We start from the raw sequence: 10,267 nt of genomic DNA, 5'->3' as shown, positions 1-10,267 counted from the left end.
TGAAAAGTGAAAGTTCCCCTGCAGTACCATAGAAAGTCGCTAGGGGGCCCAAAATCCAATCATTACAAGATCTCCCACAGACCTACCCACCTACAAAATATGAACACAATACATCCGGGCATTCTTGAGTTATCGTCCCATGGACTTTCACATTCCTGTACAATTCCTAGAATTCTTGCAATCTGCACACAATATAGTAAAAATTTGGCTCGCCCCTGAGGCGTCGCCAAAATCATAACGAAGACTATCCTACGCAAGATGCACCGTACATCTACAGTGACATGTACAATCAATACTATTTGGTTTTCAACTGAAGCTTAATAAAAGTCCTTTTAACCCTGGTCAACGAATTGGAGAAAAAATCGTTTGAAAAAAAGTATAAGATGACCTCTGACTGTACTCTGACGTGCAGAGTAATGTACTCTGCAAGCATAGGAATCGGTCCAGCTGGTTTTTGACGTGTTTTAAACGTTTTTGTAGGGCTGTTGAGGACATAAAGAAACGGCACAAACAAGAAAGCCCGACAAAAAACGCCTAAAACATGTCAAAACCATCCGGAACCATTCCTATGCTTGGAGAGTAAGAGTAATGTAGGTCTGTATCATTAAGTTGAGAGAGAGGCCCGCTCGCGGGCTCTTGTCTTGCATGGAGCTTTATTAGGTCTCGTGCCTGTATTACTGCGAGTGTGCGCTACCAAAGAATCCGAGGTCTAAAGTATGTATAGGCAACAAAAGCGTGTGTTTGGGTGGATCATAAATTCCCTTTGATTGACCCTACCTGATATAAAAAGGATTTGAGATGAAATCTTGTGTAATACTGATTGGGCTACGTCCCCGAAGGTCACCGGCGCAATTGTGACCGTAGCATAAGAGGTTAATATAACATTGAAAAGGGGAATCCCCCTTCCCAGAGTTCCTAGTCCTGCAGGTGAGTTCACACCTGGGGACTTCCGCTTTCATGGTGCCAGTCGCCAGTTGGAACCGTTACTACAATCTGAGGTTGAAGGGTGTTTTACCGTAATAAGGCCGCCATTCTACACTCCTAGCTGTACTGAGGACAACGCAAATCTTGAGAAGACTGAAAAGGTGTGTATATGTTGAGTAAGTGCCACACGAAAAAACAATATTTCGACATTGATATTGCCCAATAGGTTCCTGTTCAATATAAAAACAATCTATAGTATCCTAATACAAATTGATTAACTTCTATTGTCAAAGCTGAGTTTGCAGGAAAGTATTTTTTCATACCTAACACATGTTCCTCTGCATAACAACTGATTGGTGGAGTGTAGGTGTGTATGTGTGTAAGGGAGGGAAAGTGATAGTAAAAAATGCATGTTTCCGGGCTACTATCTCGGTCTAGGTGACATAATAAGACTGGCATAAGACACTGTTGCTACTGAATACAGAAGTTATCAGTTTAATAGGTAATGACCTATCTAGGAGGAAACCCGAATTTAGATTTCGCTAATATGAAGTTCAGTCTCTAGTCAGTAACCGCCATGTTATTTAGGGTAGTTCCACTGAGAGGGGGATTCCATGGCAGGTTTGCCACTTCACTCACACCACCCCCACCCTAGCCCGATTTGACTTCTCATGTTGCAGTATGTAAATAAGATGTAAGTAAAAGAGCCTTCACACGTCAAAACACCGGACCTAACAGAAATGGTTACCTGGACTACCCCACTGCCTTTAAATGATGTTACTCGATGCGTAAACAGTAAGCAAACCGCTCTTTTGAATTTCTGACATCACTTGGACAAAGAACGGCGGTGTCCATGACGGTGGTCTATTCTTAGAGTACACGCAAACACTGTTCTGTTCAGTCTTGTGTCGGGGAACAAATAGCAGCACTATCAGGAGTAGACTTGAGATAACAGGTGTACCTTTTAGATTCACGAAATTGACGTGTAATAGTCGCAATATAGTCGTTATATATTTAACCTTCAGCTCAGTGGCACTTTAACCTAAAGTTTAGGTAAGACTCGTAAGAAGCATACTTTTTGTAGAGGTTTGGATTTTATGTTTATACCTTTTTTTCTTATAGTTACATGGTGGCTTCAGGGCCCTGTACACTAAAGACCTGAACAGATCCAATACAGAAGGACACTGGAAGGACACAATCTCCTGAAGACGCAATCGCGGTGGACAGGAACGATGCCACATTGAAAACTGTGATCAGCGGAACAAGAGACAGGTTTTGTAAGAGTATATGCGAATCTTAAGTGTATTGAAACTTAATTTCACCTTCGACACGAGCTACGTTTTGCGAGAAGTTGACACGAGCAATCTAACACCTGTGTTTGTTCTAGTCAAGCGTAAGAAAAACTAACACGGAGACCGGTGGAGATAAGGATTTTTTAGAGACCTTCCGTTAGCGAAGCACAATTTCAACATGTTGAGGGTCTGTGAGAAACTCCGTGAGGCGGACGCGAAGGGCAGGCGGTACGGACTAGCCCGTGCGGAGACAGGCTACCTCCGTGCCCTGGTGGACGCCATGGTTGACAAGGACAAGCTGGCGGAAGTGGAGCTGCTCAAAAGTCTGGGTGACGTGAACTTAGAGAAGGGAAGACTCGGGAAGGACGTAGGGAAGTTCAACATGGCCTTGGCGCTTTACATGGCTGTTGTGGTCCGATGTGACCATCGGGAGCAGGGAGAAGGTATAGAACACCGATACGAATACACGGAGAGACTTTTAAAAGGGGTGTCTTCAAAAGGGTCACAATGTAAGGAACTACCAACCGAAGACAATAAGACGACTACACCTGCAAAGGTGGCGGGAAAGTTCCAAGACCTGGACAAGAGACAGGCTGCCGATGGTAGCACAGACTCTATGCTGGTTGGATACGCACAGTTGATGGTAGAGGGGATAGTAAACGAGAACAACATGTTAGAAACAGAAGCTATAAAAAGTCTCGGTGACGTGTACCTGAAAAGAGGAAGTGAAACTAGAGATACCAAACACTTAACCAAAGCTACTGCTCTGTACAACACGGCACTGGCGCGGTGTCACAGCGTTCATGGAACAGTTGTCATTGTTCACCGCTTACTGTACACCGCAAAAATCAGGCAAGACATTAACACAGCTAAAACCAAGGTGAGTGACAGCGTTTACCACTCTGATGATAACAACGTCTAAAATTATGTATGCCCTTTTTTTTTTCTTCATTCTGCCGACAAAGTTATGATCTGTGCGGAGTGACATCAGAACAGTCCAAGAAGTGGTGAATACATATTTACTCCGTTTTGACAGTGTGTATGTACCTATTGACCACATGAAGTTTAAAAGATATGAAGTTTAAAATTCATGTTTTGTATTTGGGGCTGCGGGTAAACGTAGCTATAAGTTGTGGCATAAGGAGAAAGTGGGCCCCAATACGTCCATGCAGTAAATAGTGACCAAATTAACCCATATCATGTGATAATATTTTTTTCTTTCCATCCATAGATCCTGTATTTAACGTATACCTTCCACCGGCCATTGCAGGTCCATTACATGAGGCCATGGATGAAAGTTCGTTTGTGCACTGAGTTATACTTTTTATCATGAACACGGAGTCTTATCGATTCTCTTAGAGGTCAACAGCTACGCAAAGACACCGAGATGTGACAGGACGGAAGGACCACCACTCTTCCTTTCCAACTGCGCCCTCACGTGACGTCAGTAAACTCTCCACGTAAGTACAGCTTATTTGCTGCTTTTGCCCCCCACCTCCTCGATTTTTGTAAGCATAAGAAGGAAACTTAGATTCTTTTTAGCGGTTGTAGAATTCTCGCTGCTCATATCTTGACCTTTGAAGTACAAAATCACCCAGATTGAAATAAATGATAATGATAGTAATAGCAGTATTAACAATTTGATAATCTTTTTTGTATATCATCATATAAGCAGATGACGTTAACTAACCATTGTTCCTGTTTCATATCAGTTATGACGTAGTGGCGTCATAAAAGTGCCACAAGTGGTGAATAATGAATCTCAAGTGGTCATTTATTACAGTAACTGACCTGTTTAACCGGTCAATTATGTAGAGGTAGACGACGCCTTTTGTTAACATTTGTGTTATATTCATTTGTTTCATAAAATGTTTACCATCTAACTCTTCTGTGAAGACATGACAAAATAATAAAAATCATTTCAATACACGTCAAATCCAATTGGAAGGGAAGAAAATCCTTTTCTTCACACCCAAACTGTAAGTGTAACCACCCACAGCTTTATATGGTCAGATGATGTTGACCAATCAGAAGGAGATATACAAACAATATTGATCAATCAGAAGGACACAAAGCAGGGAGGAATGATGATGGCTATACTAGATCGGGCAGAGTAGAGTAGACTAGATTTGGAAAAGATCTTACATGCCAAGAATGCAATATTATGGAACATTGTTGAAAATTTGATTTCAAAATTAAATCTGTAATCTTTTGCAAAAAGGACAAATGTAAATTGTCACATGCAAATTTGGACAAATTTAACGTAACCTTACCAATTATCGTCCAATTTATTAAAAAAAACTCATCTACGTTCAAACCCCGCGGACAGAGTGAATCTTTTTAAACCCATGCGAAGAAATATCAGCCCTTTTAAAAAGAAAATGCAGAGTCTGCAAGTGTTTCTCCGCCTGTTTAAAGCCGTGCGAGCATGTACTTATACTTAGGTCTATGATGAAGAATTGTGCTAGGGTTACCCATTATCGTCCACTTCAGTCTTTCTCATTCTATGAACATAGGCCATACACAAATGCACACTAACTGCCCAAAGTAGTCTATAGACAGATGATAGTTAAGTCATTATGTTTGTCCCGCCGCTTGCTTGACGCAAAACAAACTAAATATTAAAATGTCTGTTTTAATTAAATGTAGTCAGGATAATTGAGCACTGTTTGCTCATCAAATATTGAATGCTTTTCACAAGCCGTGGTGTAAGGTTCCGAACCGGCTGCCGTGTTCAGTGTGACGTCATGACTGAGCATTAGTCACTGATTTATGTAATCACCTGGTGAGAAGATCAGATAAGAATAAAGAGCTGGATCTCTGGAAGTATGGTTTCTGATGGTTCAATGTCAAATAACATCAGAAGGGTGTGTATTTGTTTTAAACGCTTATATTTCTTGAATGATGCTACTCCTATTTTAGATAATGAGAAAATGTTGTATTTTGGTGTCTTATGTCCTTATGCAATACATTACAGGATCCTGGGTTATCTAAATGAAAATATACTGTCTCTTTACAGAATGGCTACAGGCGGGGGTAAAGTCGTAGACACCACTGTCATAGCACAAGACGACGATGGCAGGTTTGTCGGTTACTATCATTGATACAATACAGTTGTCATTGTCATATTGACATAGATTCAAAACAATTTAACACAAAGGGAAGTTTTAGATTATGTTTTGTTATACAACATGCGTTTAAGTTTTTTTCTCATTTCTTGAAATTTCCCTAATGGTTACCTTTGAACCTGGGGCAACTTGAAGTACAGTGAAGATTTACTCCCAAAATTGAGAATATATTCGTTTGAACATTTTGCTATGGTTAACGTTTTTTACATCAAATTTAATTTATATTATGCTAATGACATCCCGTTTTGTTCTGTTACAGTACATACGAAGATCATCTACATGAGGGCTACCAGGCCCTGCAGACTGGAGACCTGGACAAGGCAGAATATAGTTTTGCAGCTGCGCTGAAGTCTGTTCACATCAAGGGTAAGTCTTGTATTTTAGTAAGAATTTATTTCCAATCGTCAAAAATGTGTCTAGTTTTTAAGTGTTCATTAGTTTTTGTCTAAAAAAACAACTTTTCTTTAATGCAGACTTATAGTCTTTCTTATATATTCATTAAGACGTTTCAACCAAAAGCTGTGTGTGTATGTGTGTGTGTGTGTGTGCGTGTGTGTGTGTGTGTGTGTGTGTGTGTGTGTGTGTGTGTTTCCGGATGTTTTTTTGGTCAGCATAAGTTAAGATCCTCTTGGATCCGGATGGAATGTGATAATGTTAGGTATGTACTATGGGTTCCCGAAGACGAAGATCAATGTCGATTGTTGAACGCTTGGAGCCTTTTGTTGATGCTGCAGGTTCGGTTTATTTTAATTGCTTCCCCTTGCAGCTTGTTCTGGAGGTGCAGGGACTTTTTTTATAGAAATGATCACCGGCGAAAGGAACGGCGGATTTTCAATTTATTTGGCATTCCGGTAAACAAGAGATGTGCACATCACATGTAGATCTCGGTTGTGCAACATGAGACTTATTGCATTATTGATAAATATATTCTATACGGTCATGTGCTTCCGGTGTTTTTCACAATAGGACTTGAATACATGTAACATCTGTAGTTTATGGCAGGTGGTACAATAACAGATATAAAACACACGAAGGACTGTCACACCTAATTTTAAAATTGATACGAAAATGCTGTTTTTTCTTAGTGATAGATGTTTTAAAAATTCATACTTGCACTGCTATTAACGATGCTACGTTGTGACAACAATACAAAATATGGAAACATGAAAATACTTTTAACAGACTTAAGTATATCAATATGATTACTTTTGAATATGTTACCGAAAATGGATGAAAAATAATGATATACAAGATTAGTTAATAACTTCTCACCTTTGTTACAGGTCAACGCCAGAAAGAGGCAGAACCCCTACACAAGCTGGGCGATGTCTATCTGAAGAGAGGAATCCAGTCAAAGGACGGAGTAGATTTCACCAAGGCTGCAGCACTCTGCAATGCAGCACTGGTAAGGTCAAGGAGAGAAGATATAGAGGAAGCGATCCATGAAATAACTCAAACATTTGTTAAGGGCGTCCTGGAGAGCGACCAGAAGGTAGACATCGATGATATAGAGAAGCATAAGTCGATGTTGAAGGCTGACAGGGACTACGTGGAAAAAGAGATCAAAAACATTGAATTAATAGCAGATCCATATAGCCTTGATGGCAATGACCCAAATATAAAAGGAGTGGAGATGAAAAGGGTGGAGGTTATCAAAGGATTGTTTCAGACACTTGTTGACCGGCGTAAAACGTTCATAGCTGGCCTTGTAGATGAATGCATGGGGGTAATGGGTCCTCCTCCCTGCAAGTACGCCATGATAGGCTTAGGGTCACAAGCCACAGGATTAGTGACCCCATACTCTGATCTGGAATTTGCTATTTTGATAGAGGAGGAAACCGAGCATAATGTTCACTATTTACGCAATCTCACTCATTATCTACATCTGAAAGTGATCAATCTAGGAGAGACTATTCTCCCGGCCATGGGGATTAAGTCTCTTAATGATTTCTACTCAGACGACCCAGTGGATAAATGGTTTTATGACTCAGTAACACCGCGCGGTTTTGCGTTCGATGGAGCCATGCCACATGCATGCAAGACTCCACTGGGTAGGGGTAGAAACAACACAGGAACTGGCGAACTCATCCGCACACCAAGTGACATGATAAACATTCTGAAAGACGACCTCACTTTCCATTTAAAGAAAGGCTACCACCTTGCTAGTATACTTGGAAATGTGTCTTTTCTCACAGGAGAACAGGACTTGGTCGATGAGTACAGGTCTTTGTGGACTCAGCAACTCAAAGAAGATAACGGGGCAGTTCAGTTGATAATGGTAGATACTGATCTTAGTGAGAATGCGCCTACTTTTAAAGCACATCCTCTCACTGCTAGCCTACTGAATGTGAAAAAAGAAATCTATCGGTTTTCGAGCTTTGCCGTTTCCTCTTTGGCGCTACTTCACAACATACAACAGACTACAATCTGGGAGACTATTCGGAAGCTGGAGAACAGTGGAGTCATTAATAGAGAGAACGCGCACCACCTGCTGGTGATGGTCAGTATCTCGGCCGAACTGAGGCTACGGACATACATGAACAATCGTGGTCAGGTGGAAAACATGTCAGCCTTATCGTCTAAGTCGGACGATACTGGCATTGGGGAGAAATTACAGAAAGTGTTTTACATCTCAAATACAAAGCAACTTATGAGATACTATTACACAGAAAGACCATTGAAAGACTTTATTTCAAAACATACCAACTCACAGTCTTTCAAAGAGCCACCAATCTTCTTTGACAATTCTTCAAAACTAAGGGCAGAGGTATTCAAGAGTCTGTGCGATTTCCAGAATTTGAGGATATGTGCAGAGCAAACACTACACAATTATGAATCTCAATATGGTGAAAACGCTATTCATTATGATATTGCCGCCTCACTGAACAACTTGGGTGAAGCCTGGCGGAAGCTTGGGGAACACAGAATGGCGGTCAGCTATCATGAACAGTCACTACAGATGATGCGGAGTATCTATGGTGAGGACAATGCACATCCTGACATCGCCGCCTTACTTAACAACTTGGGTGTCTGCTGGGGCAGTCTTAAGGATCACAGAAAGGCTGTCAGCTATTATGAACAGTCATTACAGATGATCCGGAGCATCCATGGTGAGGATACTGCCCATCCTGATATTGCCGACTCACTGAACAACATGGGCAGCGCCTGGGGCAACCTTGGGGATCACAGAAAGGCTGTCAGCTACCATAAACAGTCATTACAAATAAAGCGGATTATCTATGGTGAGGACACTGCACATCCTGATACTGCCATCTCACTGAACAACCTGGGTTCCGCCTGGAAACGCCTTGGGGATAACAGAAAGGCGGTCAGCTATTATGAAAAGTCACTACAGATGAAGCGAGATATCTATGGTGAGTATACTGAACACCCTGATATTGCCGCCTCACTGAACAACTTGGGTAACACCTGGAGCGACCTTGGGGATCGTAGAAAGGCGGCCAGTTATTTTGAACAGTCGCTACAGATGAACCGGAGTATTTATGGTGATCACACTGCACATCCTGATATTGCCGACTCACTGAACAACCTTGGTGGAGCCAGGAGAGACCTAGGTGATGCAAGAAAGGCGGTCAGCTATTTTGAACAGTCACTACAGATGAAACGGAGCATCTATGGTGAGGACACTGCAAATCCTAATATTGCCGCCTCGCTGAAAAACTTGGGTATCGTCTTGAGTGACCTTGGTGATCACAGAAAGGCGGTCTGCTATTATGAGCAGTCACTTCTGATGGAGCAGAGTATATATGGTAAGGGCACCGCACATCATGATATTGCCACCTCACTGAACAACTTGGGTGGAGCCTGGAGACGCCTTGGGGATCACAGAAAGGCCATCAGCTATTATGAACAGTCACTACAGATGGAGCGGATAATCTATGGAGAGGACACCGTACATTCTGATATTGCCACCTCTCTAAACAACTTAGGTAATGCTTGGAGCAACCTTGGGGATTGCAGAAAGGCGGCCAGCTATTATGAACAGTCACTACAGTACAGATGAACCGGGGTATCTATGGCGAGAACAACGCACATCCTGATATTGCCGCCTCGCTTAACAACTTGGGTGCTGCCTGGGATGACATTGGGGATCACGGAAAGGCGGTCAGCTATTATGAACAGTCACTACAGATGGAGAGGAGTATCCACGGTGAGGGCTCTGCACATTCTAGTATTTCTGCCTCACTTAACAACTTGGGTAACGCATGGAGTGACCGTGGGGATTACAGAAAGGCCATCAGCTATTATGAACAGTCTCTAAAGATGGACTTGATTATCTATGGTAATGACACCGCACATCCAGATATTGCTGCCTCGTTGAACAACTTGGGTACCGCCTGGGGCAACGTTGGGGATTACAGAAAGGCGGTCAGCTATTATGAACAGTCACTACAGGTGTACCGGGGTATCTACGGCAAGTACATCGCACATCCTGATATTGCCGGATCGCTGAACAACTTGAGTGAAGCCTGGAGGGCGCTTGGAGATCACAGAAAGGCGATCAGCTATTCTGAACAATCACTACAGATGAATCGGAGTATTTATGGCAAGGACACCGCACACCCTGATATTGCCACTTCACTTAACAACTTGGGTATCTTCTTGAGCGACATTGGAGACTACAGAAAGGCCATTAGCCATTATGCACAGTCACTAAAAATGAAGCGGGTTATCTATGGTGAGGGCACTGCTCATCCTGTTATTGCCGCCTCACTAAACAATTTAGGTACCGCCTGGAGCAACCTTGGTGACTTCAGAAAGGCGGTCAAATATCATGAGCAGTCACTACAGATAAAGCTGGTTATCTATGGTGAGGATACTGCACATCCTGATATTGCCACCTCACTTTACAACTTGGGTACCGCCTGGAGTGGTCTTGGTGATCCCGGAAAGGCAGTCAGG

The 10,267-nt window shown here is 42.3% G+C and overlaps 1 protein-coding gene across 1 annotated transcript; it reads left to right on the top strand.

Annotated features, from left to right (window-relative positions):
- The first annotated feature begins 935 nt into the window (after positions 1-935).
- Positions 936-9,376, top strand: LOC136431518 (uncharacterized). Its single transcript, XM_066422922.1, has 6 exons — positions 936-1,085; positions 2,047-3,096; positions 3,576-3,676; positions 5,236-5,298; positions 5,604-5,710; positions 6,628-9,376. The coding sequence occupies exons 2-6, from the start codon at positions 2,395-2,397 to the stop codon at positions 9,366-9,368; spliced, it is 3,714 nt and encodes a 1,237-aa protein (XP_066279019.1). The 5' UTR covers positions 936-1,085; positions 2,047-2,394; the 3' UTR covers positions 9,369-9,376.
- The last annotated feature ends 891 nt before the right edge of the window (positions 9,377-10,267 follow it).

This window comes from Branchiostoma lanceolatum, chromosome 3, assembly GCF_035083965.1.
Source record: "Branchiostoma lanceolatum isolate klBraLanc5 chromosome 3, klBraLanc5.hap2, whole genome shotgun sequence".
NCBI lineage: Eukaryota > Metazoa > Chordata > Leptocardii > Amphioxiformes > Branchiostomatidae > Branchiostoma > Branchiostoma lanceolatum.
This window is presented reverse-complemented; position numbering and strand designations above follow the sequence as displayed.